The following is an 18,598-nucleotide window of genomic DNA, read 5'->3' as shown; positions in this document are numbered from 1 at the left end:
AACTATTTTTGAGCCTGGGATGGATTACAGCAGAGCCAGGATGCAAGGAGTCGCCCATGCTGTCCGGCCTCACTGTTCTGGAGTGACTCCGCCCTCAGGGAGAGGGGAGGGGCCTGCTTACACATCTGTCACGGCACCTGGTCTCAAGGTTCGGAAGCACCCTGCCTCCCTCCCTGCCTTGCTCTGAGACTTTTGTCCCCTTCCTTGCTTCTGTAAAGACAGACTCCAGACCCAATGCAGGCCGGCAGCCAGATGCTTCGGTTGCTTCTTCAATTGAATGAACACCTGTTTCTCTAGGCAGTGTTCCTCTCGGGTCTTCCTTGCTGCCTACAGGGAGCTGAACGGTAACCCTGCCCTTGTTGCATTATGGGAGGGAAATGTGGATGTGGGCCTTTCCCCAGGCCGATCCATTTGCCGTGGCTTGGTACAACAGAGGGCAGTGATTCGTGGAGTATATTTTATATTACACATACAACTGTGACAAAACAGTACACTGTAAACAACGGACTCTGACATCTTCTAGTTTACTTTATTCTATTTTTCATTTTAAAAAATGCTGGCCACAAGCCACCAAAGGATTATTACCTACAACTTTATTTTTGTTTTTTGGGTTTTTTTCCGGCACTGGGAATCGAACTCATGACCTTGCGCTTGCCAGGCAGGCACTGTGCCACTGAGCTAAACCCCGAGCCCTTACCTACAACTTTAAAAGCACTGATTTGGAGCACAGAGAATCTAGAGCAAAAAGAAGCTGGGCATGGTGGTGCATGCCAATAATCCTAGCACTCTGGAGGCTGAGGCAGGAGGGTCATAAATCTGAGCCCAGTTTGGGCAACTTAGATTTAGTGAAACTCTGTCTCAAAATAAAAAATAAAAAAAGGCTGAGGATATAGTTCAGTACAAAGGCCCTGAGTTCAATCTCTAAAAATGCAAACAAACAGATATACAAACAGAAAAGAACATAAATAGCCCATGATATAATTCTGATTATGGTCTGGATGATAAGCCTGCATCAAATTGTAAATGATGATGGTTTTATACCCAATAAAGTGCTCTGGGGAAAGAGGAAGTGGGAGTGTGGGTGAAAGGCCTGCAGGCCGCACAATACTTAAGAGGATGTCAGGGCGGGGGCGCAGCTCAGTGGCAGATGCTTGCCTGGCATGTGCAAGGCCTTGGGATCTGTCCCCAGCACTGGAACAAAAAGAGAGGGGGTGGGGAACGTGGCACAATGTGAAAGCGCTGACCATGTTGCTTTAATGAATGCAGAAAAATCACCTCTAGGCTGCTGGGAGCACAAGTAAGATCAGGCTGGAAAACGTCCCGGAAGACCTTTCTAAGCCAAAAAGTTGGCCAATCCTGTGATGACTACTACTATCAGTTACTTGGAGCCGTGCCATGAAAGGTGAAGTGAAGGAGGGGACGGAGGCTTTACCTCCATGGCTTCCTTGGGTCCAAAGACTGGTCTTTAGGGCCGTGCAAAAGATTTGTTGTCTGCTTTCAAAACAAGTGTGTTTCCAGGGGCTGGGGATTTAGCTCAGCGGCAAAAGCGCCTGCCTGGCAAGTGCAAGGTCTTGAGTTCAGTTCCTGGTACTGGAGAAAAACCAAAAAAAAACAAGTGTGTTTCCTGCAGTGAGAGCAGGGAGCATACACCAGGGAGCATACTCCTCTAAAGAAGGAGGCAGGGGCCTCTTGGGTGATTCAGAACAAGGCCAGGATCCTGTGACCCACCTAATGGGGTCCATGAGAAATCGGGCAGAAGGTCACCTGGTATCTTCTTCACCCAAAAGAGGAGCTGGGCATGGTGGCAGATGCCTGTAATCCCAGCACCTGGGGAGCTGAAGTAGGAGGATCATGAGTTCAAGACCAGCCTGGTGTAACCAGGTTCTAAGCCAGTGTGGACCAATCTGTGAGGCCCCTCCAATAGGAGGTGGTGTGTGGGGCATGTAAGGGGGGCAGATGAAGAGAATAAAAATGATCAATATGCTATATACATGTACCGCCTCTCCAAAATGGATGTAGCTACTATGTATTTCATATACATACCGCTTATAAAAATATCAAGAGACTTCTAGTTCCCGGTCAGCCTAGAGTCCCTGCACCTTCCCATGCCAAGTATCCACTTCTGCTCCTCCATAAGGACATTCCCTCTCCTGCCAACACTGTGGACACCTTTGGGGTGGGGCTGAGCGTTCAGAGGATCCTTGGGTAGTCAAGAGACCAAGCCCAGCTAGGTGGGGTCCTGGGGGCTGGAGGAGGGGCACTGTGGTGGCTGATCGGGATGGTAGAGGATCTGGTGGAGCAGGGTGCGAGCTGCACGGAGGTCATCAGGATCTGAGGACAGAAAGGGAGCTGGTGAGAGGCTGTGGGTTCTCAGGCTCCTGGCCTCTGGCTCTCCCAGGACTCACCCACACCCAGCTCCTGTAGCAGGCCGCGGTACTCGGGCTCAGCCTCCAGCAGCTTCAGCAGATTGCTGGACTCCATCCGCTCTAGCTGCACCTCCCAGTACACGTAGATCTTCTGGTTGAAGGTGACGTACACGAGGCAGGGGCTGTTGCGGCCCTCTTTGCAGGCGTACAGGCCTGGGGGACATGGCCAATGAGACAGAGGTCAAGTGTGAGTCCCACTGGCTAGGGCAAGAACAAGACCCAGATATCAGAGTGAGAACCTCTCCCGTATGTTGGGCAACAATGATCCACTTTCTATTTCCTCTCTGTTGGGAACTCAGTAAGACAGGTTAAAAATATAGAAAAACTGTAGTAAAAAACTAGGCAGAATACCATCCAAAAACGTGTTATTTTTTATTTGCCCACTCTAGAGATATCCCTGAAGTCTTGCAGGGTAGCCCTACCTGTCCAAAGGGTTGGCCAGCAAAGTGTGACCAGGAAGAGAGGTTTCTCTTACGTCTCTACTCTTTTTTTTTTTTTTTTTTTTTTTTTGTCTTTTTGAGACAGGGTCTCATTATGTGGTTCAGGCTGGTCTTGAACTCACTGTGTAGCCCTGGCTGGCCTCGAACTTGCAATGATCCTCCTGCCTCAGCCTCGCGAGTGCTGGGATGACAGGCGAGTGCTGGGATGACAGGCGTGCACCACCACGCCCAGCCTCTACCCTTTTTTCTAGGCAATATATGTCAGTGTTATGGTTGATACAGTGTCAACTTGAGTCCAAAAGCTTAAGTAAGTAACTCAGCAGTTCTACATCCAGGGGTGAAAAGGACATGCCCTTACCCATGCTAGCATATTGTTCATTGTCAACTTGAAAGGTTTAAAAGTTCAACTAAGTGATACAGCAGGGGGGCAGGGTCCTTACTTTGTAAACATCCTCAGCTTGTGGAACAGGAGGGCACAGAGATGGTAAGGCCCTGGGGCCCGTATACAATATAAGGGAGGAAAAGAGGCTTGCTTTTCCCCACTTTTGCTCTTGCTGCTTTTGCTGTCTTCTGCCACCTTGGACTGTTGCTGCTGTGCCCTGCCACCCTGCCTTGGAGCCAGCTGATTCAGGACTGAAACCTCCACAAACTGTGAGCTAAATAAACTTTTCCTCATTAGTTTTGGGTGTCGGGTATTTTGTCTCAGCAATGACAGAAAAGTAAACAAGACAGTCAGCTTTTCAGGTCACTGGTGTATGTCTTCCAGAGACAGGTCCAATTCCTATCATCTTGATTGTTTTTTGTGGTGCTGCAGACTGGAGCCAGCACCTCATGTATGTTGGTAGTTACTCTATCACTGAGGTGCACTCACAGAACTTTATAATTTTGGTACCAGACATATCCCTTGGTTGACAGAAAAGCCAGGGCTGCTTTCCAAGGTTTTCAGTTTGGAACTAACTGAGAAAGCTGTGGGGGAGTTTTCCTCCGAGTTCTAGCATGCTCAGATGGAAAAGGACTCTGATGTCTTTCCACATCCCAGATACAGAGTGAGGGTGGATCCCATTCTTTAAAATATTAAGAGATTGCTGGGTGTGGTGGTGCACGCCTGTAATCCCAGCACTCGGGAGGCTGAGGCAGGAGGATCATTGTGAGTTTGAGACCAGCCTGGGCTACAGAGTGAGCTCAAGGCCAGCCTGAACTGCATAGCGAGACACTGTCTCAAAAAGACAAAAAAGAAAAAAAAAAAGAAAAGAAAATTCAGAGATGCCTTGATTTTTCTTATTTAAAACTACCAAAGGCCAGGTGTGGGCTGGGGAGGCAGCTTAGTGGCACAAGCATTTGCCTGGCAAGTGCAAGCTCCTGAGATTCCTGATAATGCCCCCCTCCCCCAAAAAAGGCCAGATGTGGTGACACATGCCTGTAATCCCAGCACTCAGGAGGCTGAGACAAGAGGATCTCTGGGAGTTCAAGGCCAGCCTGGGCTACAAAGTGAGTTGAAGGCCAGCCTGAACTGCATAGTGAAACCCTGTGTCAGAAAAGCCTAAAATAAAACAAACACACACACAAACAGTGTCAGGGATATAGCTCAGTGCCACATGCGCCTGCCTGGCAAGCACAAGGTCCTGAGTTTGATTCCCGGTACACACACACACACACACACACACACACACACACACACACATCCCAAAAAACTATCAAGGTGGTGATGGAATACCTGCCTATCACCAAGGAGCTTGTAATGGTTGACTGACTGTGCTAACCTGAGAAGTTTACTTAGGAGAAGTTTAAACCAGTCAACAATTTTATACCCTAGAGTATGGAAGGCCCACCCCAGGCTGGCCAGTGGCCTGTACAGTATGAAGGGGAAAGGAAGGAAGGATCTGCTTTGTTCCTTGGAGGAGCTCCAGTCTTTGCCTTCAGCTTGGGCAGCATGTCCTGGCTTCCAGCACAGACTCTGGCTTCCAGGGAGGATCCTTCAGCCTTCCTATTCACCTCCTGACACGGCCTTGCAGGGACACTGCAGTGAGCTCCAGGCCTTCCACTGAAGCCCTCAGCCTCCAGCCTGCAGACACGCGTGCTTCCTCACTCCACTAGGGGCGGCCATCTAACTTTGCATACATTTACGCAAATGTACAAATGTGTTACGTCTTGTGTCACGTCTATTGCTCTAGCAAAACACTGACTGAGAGAGCTAAAGAACCCATTTGTCTATGAAGACTTCCGGCTGTGGCTCACTGAGAGCGGAAGTCAGAGGTGAACGGTTCTGCAGCACCTCCCGTGTCGCTGCCTAGCGTAAGTGTGCCCCGAGGGGAGGCCGTGGGGGCGTGTCCCACCTGCACAGAAGGCGCGGATATTTTCATCCACTTGGAAGCGGACCACAGTACGGTTGTGATCGATAATATACGTCTGTCCGTCCCAGGCACATGCGACCACCTCCTCGTGTCCATTACCCTGAAAAAGGCCAGAGACAAGGAAGCAGGAGTGGCCAGGAGTGCTTTAGCAGGACACCTAATGGTGGAGGCTGGAAGAGCTAAGGAGGAAGTGAACTTGACTGCGTGGCAGACTGGGAGCTGGGGAAGAACTCCTGTGCCCATCAAACGAGCCACCCTGCATAGTGCCATGGGCCAGGCAGCACGATTCACCACTTTATTCTGAGGAAACTTCAGCCCCAAGTTTTCAGCTTATTGAAAGCAAGCCACTCATCCACTCACCACGAATGACATGAGGTGCTACAGGAACGGTCAGAGGGATGTGAACGGCTGGATATCGAATCCATCTGTGTGCAGAACGCACAAATGCGTTGCCCACCCACTCCCACCTACTGTGACATCCAACTTCTCCAGGGCGAAGAGCTGGTGATCCACCTGCACGGACCACAGCAGCTTGTCTGCTTCCTCCATGAGCTTCAGCGTTCCTGTAGGAGGACAGGGGGCCCATGCTGGATGGGCTGGGCCCCAGGAAGACCCCATGGGCAGAGCCCTCTGCCCCTGCCCAGCCTAGCTTTGCTTACCATCCAGGGTGCAGAGGGCAAAGAGGCCAGAGCTACCACTCTCAGGGTTGTGTCCTGCAGGTGGGACGGAACAGCATGACGGGCAGGGCAGGCAAGCCCCGTTTCTGGGTTGAGGGCAGCAGCCCCTCGGTGGGAAGAGGACAATCTAGCAGCAAGGTCAGGGCCCTGGATCTCCCTCCTTCAGGACCCACGCTTTCCTGCAGCTCCCTCTCTCCCACCCCACTTTCACCTTGTTTAATGTTGCCTATCAGGTGAGTAGAGACGTTCTTGTTGTGGATACGGCCAGACGTCTGGTGCAGCACTACATCTTGGGCAGCTGTGGTCTCTCTGTGAAGAGGTGGGAGGGTGGGCCAGGTGGGGCCATGTGAGCGGAGCTCTCGGAGCCCTTGCTGGCTGCTACCCCCATTAAGAGCAAGAAGGATTGACCTGCCAAGCAGAAACCCAAGTTCAGGATTCCCTGAGTCCCCAAATAATCTTCTGTAATGGAAGATGAAGGAGGTCTGTCAACTGCAGACCTGTCTTACTGCCACGTGCCCCCAGAAGCCTGTTTTGCTTCCATGCACCTCACACGCTCTCCGGTCCTGTACTCCTTACCTACTGCCCTCCACAGCCTCCTCGGAGGCAGGGGAGGATCCCGCGGCCCTGTTCCAGGTGCACAGAAGAACTGCATAAGCACAGCCTGGCTGAGATACCATCAGTTCAGGAACACCCAGCGGCCCTCGGGTCACCGAGAGACTGTCCACCTGCACTGGGGAATGGGGTTCAGTGGGGATGGGGCAGGGAGGGGTGAGGGCCATCGGGAAGAAGCGATTTGGGGGGCAGGGCTCCTGGGGATAGCTCTCCAGTGCTGGGGGTGCAGGAGCAAGGACTGCGGGGCCTGGAGAATCCTCCCTCTACACCCCTGCTCTCCACTATGAGCGTCCCACTGGGTCTCGGTCCTGACGTGGCCATACCATACCTACTGCATCCTCCTGCTTCTCAGCCCAATGCTCCTCCTTCTTTACCTGCTACAGAATTTCTGTGAAGATCCTGACTGCAGAGGATTCTCTCTGGGTCTTTCTGCGCAAGTGATTTTCCCTCCTTCCCACCTGGGCTCTGTCCGCCCCATGACGGTTCTCCACGAGCACCCTCCAGAGGCCTTGCTCCCTGCTTACGGGCTCCGGTTCCCTCACTCGGCCTCTCACCTGGCCCTCCAGCATCCATTTCTTGAGGGACACCAGCTGTCCTGTCAGGTGCCCGGGACCCTCGGACAGCTCTTCCCAGCGGAAGGCACGCACCACACGGTCTGTGTGTCCTACCACCAGTTCACAGCAGCCATCTCCATCTGTGCGAACAGAGAACAAGCTGCACTTGGAGCCAAATCTGTGCCGGTCATCGTGCGGACTACGAGCACCTTCCTCTCCTCTGCCGCGGTCATTGCTGCGGGCACTTTTCATCCAGTACAGTATCCTGTCCAGGCTTTCACGCTACTCACGCCCTCTGTAGCTGCTGCCTGCCCGACCTCTCCTTGTGCCCACACAGCTCCCTGACCCCTGTCCTCTAAGTCTCACTGCTTATACTCTCTTACGTATTCCTGCATGGTCCCGCTTCACCCCGCGCACCTCCACCACTTTCAGACAGCGCCCTGCGTCGGGAGAGCTCATTCTCTTGCCACTTTCAGCTTTCCAGCAAAGGTCACCTATTCAACAAGGATGTCCTTGACAACGTCACTTAAAGTTGCCACCCCTGCCTTGGTAACACCAGGGTACTTTCTATGACTTATTTTTCTCTGTAGCACTTATTACCTTCTAATATACTATTTAAATTTATTTTTTTGCTGTGCTGGGGATGTAGCCCAGGGTTCCATGCATGCTAGGCAATTACTCTACAACTGCGCTACAGCCCCGGCCTAACTATTTAATTTTCTTACAAAATTTATATTAATTTTTTTCCTGTCTCTCTGTAGTCAAGTCTAAGAGGGACAGCTACTTTTGTCTGTTTTATTCATTATATAATTCCAGTGCCTAGAACAATGCCTCGGTCACAGTGAGAGCTCAGTAACTTAGCATTAAACACATAACAAATGTGCAAATGAATATGGACACCCCCTCCCCCAATCCTTGAGATCCGTCCTAAGGCCCCCTGGCTCTGTGGCCCTGGTTGTCTGCAAGGCAGCCGTGCCCACCGATGTCGCTGATCAGCATGACCTTGGTGTTGGCTGGGATGTGCTGCTTGAAGACCAGACGCTGCTCCTCTCCCACTAGTGTCTCGTGGTGCCCAGAGGCATCCAGGACCTTGGCAGGTGTCAGGTCAAACAAATGAAACCAGCCTTCAGCGCTCACTGCTACCACCAGGTTCTGGGAAAAAGGGAGGGGCGGGAGAGATGGACCAGGCTGGACCGGGAGGTCGGGGTAGGACAGGCTGATAGGACAAGGCTGATAATTAGATCTCAGAGCTCAGGGCTGGCTCCCAGTGGCAGACAGGGAGGGGACAAGGCCGTGGAATTGCATCAAAGCTCAAGATTCCCTGGAGTCCTTACCTTTCCTTTATTACACACATCTCCAACCCCAACGCAAGTCAACTGCAAGAGAGAAAGGAAGGCTCAGGGAGGCAACAGGAAGAACAGTCCTCTCCAATCTCCGCCAAGCAGGATGGAGCAGGTTTCCCAATTACCATCATTTGCAGAGAACTTGTGTCATGCGACCTACATCGATAGTCTCTACCAAACCAGTCGTTGTGCTATGCACTTAGTGTACCCAGATAGCAGTATGAAAACCAGAGGTGGGTGAGATCATCTGAGCTTCAAACAAAAATAAAACAAAAACCTCACATCTTGTATAGCTAGACTATCATATTTCTGACTTATTTTAATTATTACTCCCATTTTTAACCATGCATTCCATGCATTCCATTTCAGTCAACAACAATCCACATGTATGACAGTGGGCCCCTAAGATTATATCACCTAGTCCTCAGCAGTGGTCTTGGTTTGTACGTATACTGTACTCTATGACGTTCACACAGTGACGAAAGAGCCTAACTGCATTTCTCAGAACAGGTCCCTGCTGTTATGTGACTCATGACTGTATTTTACAGGATCAGACAAACTTACGCAGTTTCTGTAAAGCACCAAGGGGTCCCCACAACATAAAGCACAGCAAGCCTTGCGTGGAGGGGTAGGGCACAGGAGATGTGAGCTTGGCTTGAGTCAAATAAATCCCAAGCAAGGCTGGGCCGAGCAGCTGGGAGGTCAGGATGAACTGGGGAGCTCTGCGGCGGACCTCCCCGTCACAGTTCCTGACCAAAGGGACCCTTTCCCCGCCTTCCCCCCAAGACCCAGGGAGGGGAGTACTAACCATCCCCTGGCAGGTGCAGGTGAGCCACGGCCGGCTGTCATCATTCTTATACACAGACAGCTTTCCGCTGGTGTCTCCCACAACCAGTTCATTTAACTTCAGAGGGAGAGAGAAGTGTGTTAGTGGAACAGTTCATTTTGTATAAACATGAGTTCTTTCTCTCATGTGGTTGAAAAATAAAACCATGAACAAATGAGTTAGGGGAGTGTTTATTAAAAAATAATAAATTTTTTTTGGCGACATCGGTGGGCACGGCTGCCTTGCAGGCAACCAGGGCCCCAGAGCCAGCGGGCAGAAGTCTAAGGTGTGCAGAAGTCTAAGGTTCCAGTGTGTTTTTAGTCTTGACCTTGTATACATAGGCAGGGCAGGGGGACTTGTTTCAAACAGGCAGCTTTGTGGTTTTAGGGTTGAAAGGAAATTAGTTATTTATCTGGCTTATAGGAAACTGAGTTCAAAGGAACCGGTTATCCTGCATTTCTAAGATTTTCCAAGTCCAGCCTAGGGGTCAGGGAGGAGCCCTCAGGGTCAGCTCACTTAGCATATCTTCTTCCTCTGAGGAAAGGCCCTTATCTCCCTCTTTATTATAACTTTTCTCCTTGTTCTCTGGTTTTCTTTCACATTTCTCAGCTTGACCAGCTGCTTGCTTAACCAGCTGCTTGAATGAGCGCTTTTTGCATTGCTAGGCTGCTCTCACCGCCTCCTCGTGATAACTAGGGGCTGACAATCCTTGGAAAGCTCTTCTTAGCTCAGCCACCCTTGGGAAACCAAGGTTTCAAACTGCATCTTCATCAACTTTTTCTTAAAATCATACTGAAAGTATGAAGCTAGGTGTGGTGGTGCACGCTGGTAACCCCAGCACTTGGGAGGCTGAGGCAAGAGGACTGCTGAAAGTTCAAGGCCAGCCTGGGCTACAAAGTGAGTTCAAGGCCCACTGGAACTATATACTGAGACTCTCCTCAAAAAAAAAAAAAAAAAAAAGTATGGGCAGCACCACAGAATTGAACCAACAACTGCTAGATGATACAAGGAAGACAAATTGAAGAATAACTAGAATAAATGAAATATCAGAAGACAACAGAAATGGCATAAAAAAAAAACCTGTTCACAGAAATGATGGCAGAAAAAATTCCAGAAGTCTATCACAGAGACAGAATCTTAAAACCCTAGATAAAGTTAATCTGGCTCTCTCTAATACTTAAAATTCAATTACAGTGCCAGGTGTAGCGGCCCATGCCTGTAATCCCAGGACTCAGGAGGCTGAGGCAGGAAGATCGTTTCAAGTTTGAGACCAGCCTGGGCTACAGAGTGAGCTCAAGGCCAGCCTGAACTGCATAGAGAGACCCTGTCTCAAAAAGACAAAAAGAAAAAAAAAAATGATGTTTATATAGCTATGAAGCTAATTATTACTAATCTAATGGCATAGTAAATATATTTGTGTTTCCCAAGTGTACAGGCTTTCCAGAAGGTGGTACTAAGAAAAACATCTTATCACACTGATGACATCTGGACTAATGTTCATGATGAAGAACCTTCTCAGATTCGTGGTCATGTGACCACTACATAATTGTGTTATGATAGTTAAATATGTCTTATATAGGTGCTGCCCGAACAATAGCACTCTGAAGATTAAAGATTAGACAGTAGTCAACTATAAAGTACATCTGCAAACAAGTAAATTCTACTTAGACACTACCTTATTAAAAAAATTTAGGTGAAAGTTTATGTCATTTAATATTTTATAACTGGGTTAAGATACCTGATTGTACGTTATTTTGCCAGAAAAAACAGACCTAAGGATCAATGGAACAGACTGGAAGATGCAGCCACAACCCCAAACACACCCAGCCACCTTATCTTTGACAAAGGAGCCAAACATGTTCAGTGGAAGAAAGAGCCTCTTTAATAAATGGTGCTGGAAAAACAGGCTTGCCACATGCCAAAGACTAAAACTAGATCGATGCCTATCAACCTGCACTAAACTAAAGTCTAAATGGATTAAAAATCTAAATATTAAAACAGAAACACTAAATCTACTGGAAGTGAAAGTAGGTAAAAATGTTGAAAACACAGGTGTAGGCAGAGAGTTCATGAACAAAAAACCAAACTGCACAGGAAATACTTCAAAGAATCAGCATCTGGTATCTCATCTTATTGAACAGTTTTTTAGCATCAAAAAGTATCACCTACACAGTACAAAGAAAACCCACAAGTTGGGAAAAAATTTTAGCCAATTGTCCTTCGGATAAAGGACTTCCACCTAGCACATGTAAAGAATTAAAAAAAAAAAAAAAATCAGGCCCCCCAAATTCAAAGATCCAATCCAAAAATGGGCATCTGAAATGAATACACACTTCTCAGATAAAGAAATACAAATGGCAAATAAACACATGAAAAAATGTTCAACATCATTAGTCATTTGAGAAATGCAAATTAAAACAACACTGAGATTTCATCTCACACTGGGAAGAATGGCTATCATCAAGAAACCAACCAATAACAAATGCTAGAGGGGCTGCAGGCAAAAAAGAACCCTTCTCCACTGTTGGTGGGAGTGTAGACCGATGTAACCACGGTGGAAATCAGTGTGGAGATGCCTCAGTAGACTAGAATTAGAGGTCCCATTCAATCCAGCTATTTCCCTTTTGGGTAGTTTTCCAGAAGAACTGAAAACATCATACCACTGCGATATCATATCTGTGCACCCATGTTTATAGCAGTGTAATTTGTAATAGCTAAATCTTGGAAACAACCCAAATGCCCATCAACTGAGGAATGGATAAAAAAGTTCTGGTATTTTTATATAATGGAATATTACTCAGCTATAAAGAAAGATAAAGTCAAGGCTTTTATGAGCAAATGGATGCAACCAAAGACCTTACTCATAAATAAAATAAATCAGACCCACATGTGTAAACATCATATTGTCTCCCTAGTGTAAGAAGCTGAAAGAATAAATAAAATCTGAAAGGTATAATAGATATTGTGAAAGGGAAAGAAACTGCTCAAAAGGAAAGAACAACTGGGATGAGGGAAAAGAGAAAAGAAAGAAGGAAAAAAATATATATATATGTATACACAAGACAGCTAAGATAATTGTACTACTAATTTCTATTGCTTTATTGAAAGGAACGGTTAATGTTTAATTGATCTTACAAGCCTATATTTGTTTATCTGAATAACCAATTTGAAGATAATAAGGTGTAATACAACAACCATTGATGGGGCTGGGGATTTAGCTCAGTGGCACAGCACCAGCCTGGCAAGCGCAAGGTCGTGAGTTCGATTCCCAGTACCGGAAAACAGCAACAACAACAACAAAAAAATTGTTAATGTCCTCTCACCTTGTTTGAAATTCTGCATTATTTTTATTGTTTTTGTGTTGTTTTGCTTACATCTTTGTATTTCTTAATCTGTTTTGGTTCTTTTCTCTTTAAAGTTTAAAAAAAAAAAGTTATTTTGCCAGGCATGGTGGTGTACATCTGTAATCCCAGCACTTGGGAGGCTGGGGCAGGAGGATCATTGCAAGTTTGAGACCAGCCTGGGCTACAAAGTGAGCTCAAGGCCAGGCTGAACTGCACAGCAAGACCCTGTCACAAAAAGACCAAAAAAAAAAAGCTATGTTATACTAAAATAAAAATTTAAATACATTTTAGAGATAATAACAAAAACCTAATAGCTTTAATATAATAATGTCATAATTGTTCTTTGTTCTTGACTTCAAATTTTCCTTGTAAACTTTATAACTATTCTCTGTTAACATTCTACAAAAATTTTACCTCTTCTTTTTTTTTTTTGTCTTTTTGAGACAGGGTCTTGATATGAAGTTCAGACTAGCCTTGAGCTCACTTTGTAGCCCAGGCTGGTTTCAAACTCACAATGATCCTCCTGCCTCAGCCTCCTGAATGCTGGGATTACAGGCGTGTGCCACCATGCCCGGCCAAAAATTTTACTTCTAAGACAACATAATTAGTTTAAAAAAAAACCAGGAGCTGGACGTGGTGGCGCATGCCTGTAATCCCAGCACTCAGGAGGCTGAGGCAGGAGGATTGTTTTGAGCCTGGGCTACAAAATGAGCTCAAGGCCAGCCTGAACTGTATAGAGAGACCCTGTCTCAAAAAGACCAATCAATCAATCAACCAATCAATCAATAAATAAATACATACACTGCTTATGAAGTGCTGAGATTATCTTAAAAGCCTGCTATCAGGTCTACTGTCTCTCACTCGCCAATAAATGAGACTCTTCATAAAACGGGCCATGGCAAAAATTTTTCTCTAGCCACAACTAATATTCAGATATAGAAAAAGAGAACTCCTGATTTGCTCCCCACTCCTAAAACTCCCATGATAAAAGAAAATCACTGATTCGTGGATATGTATTTTCAGGTTTGGGATGAACATATCTGCCTGACATCTACTATAGGACAACTAGGCTAACGAGCACCCCATTGCTGGAAACAAACCAAGAAACAAACAAAAACCCCATACTTAGACTAAATAAAGCAATGCCACCCAAGATATCGGATAGAGTCCTACCCAGGCTGTAATCACAGTATTGTGTTTGCTATTGACCAAAAGACAAGGGCTGTAATAAGATGGTCAACACCATGATACTGCAGAGGGTATTTCATTACTAAATTCAAAAGTACAAATGAGAAAAAAAAGCCATTCTACAAAACCAAATGGCCGGGGCTGGGGATTTAGCCCAGCGGCACAGCACCTGCCTGGCAAGCGGGACATCGTGAGTTCGATTCCCGGTACCGAGGAGGGGGGGGGGGAAGGGAAAAAAAAAAAACTAAACAGCCCTAGATATTCTAACAGGAGCAGAAGGTGAAACCTGTGACATTATGAAAACATAATGTGGCCTATGCTGTAGCCATGACAGCTTGTGTTATGTGTACACTCCTGACAACTTTGCAAATGTGTCTTCTGCATTATAAGATCAACGTCACAGATTGGTACAATTCTGACTTGGCCATAAGCATTAATGACTGGCTAATGTCCTGGTTTTCTAAAATAGCTTGGTGAAAAAAAGTTCTCATTTTTCTGGTTATGATACTGTATACTGGAATTCTTTTATGGTTTTTTTTTTGTTGTTGTTGTTTTTCCGGTACCAGGAATTGAACTCACGACCTTGCGCTTACCAGGCCAGCGCTATCCTGCTGAGCTAAATCCCTAGCCCCTGGAATTCTTTTATGTTACATGATCCACTGTTGCTGTCAGTTAATGCCTTGCATACTCCCGCCCCCCTTTCAGGCTATCAAAGAGTGATGGTTTTACAAACAGCAAAACCTGATGTTCCTGCATCTCCTTTGGATCAGTCAGGATGAGACTTTCCCTCTCTGGCTAGGCAGGATCCAAGCCCCTCCTCAGCATAAAAAAGGTTATATGGACTGTTGGGCCTTCTGCACCCCCTTAAAATAAGGGATCAAAGTCTGTGGGAGGTGTGAGGTAGGATAAAAGAAATAAAAGATAGGTAGAAGGTAGATAAGGAAATCATAACCAAAACTTGTACTCTGTAAGAAGACTGCAACTTCCAGGACTTGGGCAAAATCACCCACAACAGACCCACGCCAACATTTTTTGCCTTATTGATTGATTGATTGATTGATTGTCTTTTTGAGACAGGGTCTCGCTGTGCAGTTCAGGCTGGCCTTGAGCTTACTCTGTAGCCCACACTGGCCTCGAACTTGCAAGGATCCTCCTGCCTCAGCCTCCTGAGTGCGGGGATTACAAGTGTACGCCCCCACACCTGGCTCTGTATATAATGCATCTTGATTCTTTTTTTCTCCCCCTAATTTCTTTCCCTTCCTTCAAGCCCTCTTCCCCTCCTTATTTACAAAAGTTTTGTTTCCATTTTTTCCTTCTTTTCCCTTCCTTCTTTTCCCTCTCCCCGTTTCCTTATTACCCTTCCCATTTAAACATTTTCTTCCTATTTCTCAATATCTATTAAACATTTTGATCTTTATTTTCAGTTTCTCAGTTTCTCACACCAGAGAAACAATGCAGTATTTACACATGTGTCCAATTTATTTCACTTGAGTATGGCTTTATGGTCCATCTATTTACCTAGAAATGCCTCAAGTTTATCCTTCTTTATGGCCAATTAGTAGTCCATTGTATAAAAAACAAAAAAACAAAAAAACAGAAAAACAAACAAACAAACAAAAAAGAGTCTGTCAAGTAACACAACTACCGTAAGAATTTACCTAAAAGAGTTAACAAAACCATGAAGCCAGAAACATAAAAGATCAGGAAACCCAGCCCTCCTCACCTACCTGATAAATGCAAAGGAGACAGGCGGCAGCCACCTAAAGACTCTTATTTAGTGTGTAAGACACATCCACACACCTACACATATACATATGTATGCATGTTCCCAATTTTAACATCACTTTATTATCACACCAGATAACCCCTCCTTTACTTAATCATTAAATCTATCTTCCTATAAGCTGCCCCCCCCTTATCCATCACAAAGGGACAGGAAGAAATCAAATGGCCAGAAAATACTGTAGGCAGATGTGCCCAGGTTAGGATCAAAGTCTGCCCATCAGATGGCAACAACGCCCAGGTGCCTACAGAAGGGATGCGAAGTCCTAAATAAGAGGAGCCAGGGAGGAGAGCCCAGGGGTGCTCACTTCTGATGCCCCCTACTTTCCCAGGGTAGCTGTCTGTCTTCTTTCTTTTGTGTCTTTTCCCAAATAAACTGTCTTATTTTAAACTTCCCTTCTTTAGTTCCTTACTGAAGCTGCGAGCTTGCAATTCCAGCAGTTGTGTGTTCCAGGTGAGGAGAGGTGCATATAGCCCACCCTGCCACAACGAGTGTGGTAGATGTACTACAGGTAGCAAAATTGGGGCTGGGAGACCACGCCCCCTCTACCCACTTGAATTTGGGCAGCATCCCCAGGGACCATCTTCCTTCCATTGTTCTGAGAGAAGCTAAAAATAAAGTAACAAAGGTCTAGGAAATCTTTAAAGCTCCAGCCAGAGCACATGCATGTTCATGTGAGATCTCCTGGCCTGAATTTCAGAAACTTTCCCCACTTAAACCTCATTAAAGGTTGATACATACGGTATGATTTTTTTTTTTCAAACATCTCTAAGGTAAGGGTTCTTTTGGACAAAAATCAGTCTTTTACCTGTCCCCAAATCTCCAAATGTTGGTTCTGGAAGCTGCTAACAGTTTCTCTTTTCTCTTTAGTGGTTCTGGGGATTGAACCCAGGGTCATACATGCTAGCCAAATGATCTACTACTGAGCCACATCCTAGCCTAAAAATTTTTTTTCACATTTGCCTTTTAAAGTAATATTTATTTAATAAAAATAAGTTTATTGAGTACCAACTATGTGCCCAGGGACTGTTGCAAGTGTTGGAATTATAACAGTGAAAAAAGAGTAATTTAAAAAATTCTTGAACTGGATGCAGTGGCACAAGCCTGTAATCCCAGCACTCGGGGAAGCTGAGGCAGGAGGATTTCAAATTCAAGCCCAGTATGGGTAATTTAGTGAGACTCTGTCTCAAAAATAAAACTAAAGGGGCTGGAGATGTAGCTCAGTATAAAGGCCTTGCATTCAATCTTCAGTGTTTTTTTTTAAAGTAGTATAATTTGCAGATGTTGCTGTCTGTCTGCGGGAGATTGGTTCCAGGACCCCCATAAATTCCAAAATCCACCAATGCTCAAGTACCTTATAGAAAATGGCATAGAAGGTTTTACACATCACCTACACACATCTTCCCATAAACTTTATGTCACTGTTGGAGTTCTCTGTAAATAAAGTCATGCACTGCACATAATTTGATCAGTGGTGGACCATATATAGGAAAGTACACACCGTCGAGCCCTGGTATAGTAGGCTATGCCTTTCAGGTGTGTGTAGCACACTAGTTTTGTTAGCATAAAAACAAAACTACCTAACAACACATTCCTTATCCCCTTACGTGATGCATGTCGGTAGTTGTCGGACGGTATCTTCAGGGAATGATGGCACGGAGAGCAACTCTGTACATACTCCGTACAGAAGTCCAGTACCTCCCCGCGAGGCTGACTGAACCCGGGTGCAGAGCCCCGGAGAGGGAGGGAGAGCCCATAATCCCCGAGCACTAACTGCGCGCCACGCGTTGATCCACCGGCTGTCAGCATTAATTTATTTAAACATGAGAGAAGGAACAGCACTCAAACAAGGAGGAAGGGAAAAGCACACGGAGAGTTCTTTGAAGTTACCCACAACGCACCCATCCGGGCGGGTACCGCAGACCCCGCCGGTGCCACGCGGACCACGAGGGTGCGAACGCGCGAGTCCCGGGGGGGGGGGGGCTCAGAGAAGTCTCCCCAGGAGCGCAGCCGTGACAGCGCGGGTTCTTTTAGAGTTTAGAGGCAAAACGCATTTTGTGCCTTTGAAAGGTAAAGTGATGTGTTTTGTTTCTGTTTTTCTTCCGGTACCGGGAATCGAACTCACGACCCTGCGCTTGCCAGGTAGGCGCTGTGCCGCTGAGCTAAATCCCCAGCCGGTAAAGTGATTTGAAAAGTGACGCCACTGGGAGAAACTAGTCAGAAGCAGCGACCCAGGACACCCGCCTACCAGAGCGTACCAGATTTCTACGGTGCGCAAACTACGTAGTGAGGCCTTTCTCCTAGGGCGCAAGGCCAATCAAACGCCTCAGCGGTATCCGTCGTTGAAGCGATAGATAACTCCAGAGCGCCTCACTCCCGCCGCAAGGCGCACGCGCACAGCGCATGCGCACACGTGTAAAGTGTGTTTTCCCAGCGGGCGCCAGCCCCGCGCAGGGCGGCCGCGACTCCTGCGGTGTGCGTGCACTCACCGTGTCGTTATCCACGTCCCCGAGGCAGATTGCGTGTGGGAAGAGGCTCCCACTGAACTCCATCGCCGCGCGCTGCACATAGCTAACTGACCTCATGGCATTTCCAGGGTCGGGGACAGAGGGTCCCTGGTAAATGGTCCCGCACCGCTACCCGATACCGCTCCAGCGGAAGGGAACTCAAAGCCGAAAGCTACATCACCGCTGGACTGTCTAAACTCAGCCTGGCTGGATCACCCCGAGAGGCGGGACTTCCGAGTCGTGACGTGAGTGACAGGGCGACGGACCGCTCCTGTTCGCCAGGGGTGTGGCTCGGGGCGAGCCGAGCCTGGTGCGGCTCCTGAGTGCCTCGGGCGCCGCGCGCTCTGGGGCTCGGTCTCCTCTGCGGTGCTGGCCGTGAACGCCTATCCCCCGGAACACAGCAACAGTAATCGTAATAACTAACGATCGTATGGTTTCTAACGGTTGCGTTTTGTTTTGGGCGGTGGCGGTGGTGGTTAGCGACGGTGTCGCGTCCGTACCCCAGGCTGGCTGGGACCGCGCTGTGTGGGCCAGGCCGGCCTCGAAC

At 47.2% G+C, this 18,598-nt stretch overlaps 1 protein-coding gene across 2 annotated transcripts; it reads right to left on the bottom strand.

Moving 5' to 3' along the window:
* Nucleotides 1-1,988: 1,988 nt before the first annotated feature.
* Nucleotides 1,989-18,275, bottom strand: Itfg2 (integrin alpha FG-GAP repeat containing 2). Of its 2 annotated transcripts, none has more exons than XM_005387114.2 (12): nt 18,034-18,275; nt 9,212-9,307; nt 8,395-8,436; nt 8,041-8,212; nt 7,061-7,200; nt 6,471-6,619; nt 6,106-6,203; nt 5,877-5,930; nt 5,689-5,780; nt 5,200-5,317; nt 2,406-2,579; nt 1,989-2,331 (listed from the first exon to the last, which is right to left on the bottom strand). In XM_005387114.2, exons 1-12 carry the CDS (start codon nt 18,127-18,129, stop codon nt 2,228-2,230), a joined length of 1,335 nt encoding a protein of 444 aa, XP_005387171.1. In that variant the 5' UTR covers nt 18,130-18,275; the 3' UTR covers nt 1,989-2,227. The 2 variants fall into 2 exon arrangements, with proteins under 2 accessions (XP_005387171.1, XP_005387172.1); XM_005387115.2 differs by lacking the exon at nt 18,034-18,275 and adding an exon at nt 17,803-17,897.
* Nucleotides 18,276-18,598: the final 323 nt, after the last annotated feature.

Source organism: Chinchilla lanigera, unplaced genomic scaffold, assembly GCF_000276665.1.
Source record: "Chinchilla lanigera isolate Chin_1 unplaced genomic scaffold, ChiLan1.0 scaffold00028, whole genome shotgun sequence".
NCBI classification, from domain to species: domain Eukaryota; kingdom Metazoa; phylum Chordata; class Mammalia; order Rodentia; family Chinchillidae; genus Chinchilla; species Chinchilla lanigera.
This window is presented reverse-complemented; position numbering and strand designations above follow the sequence as displayed.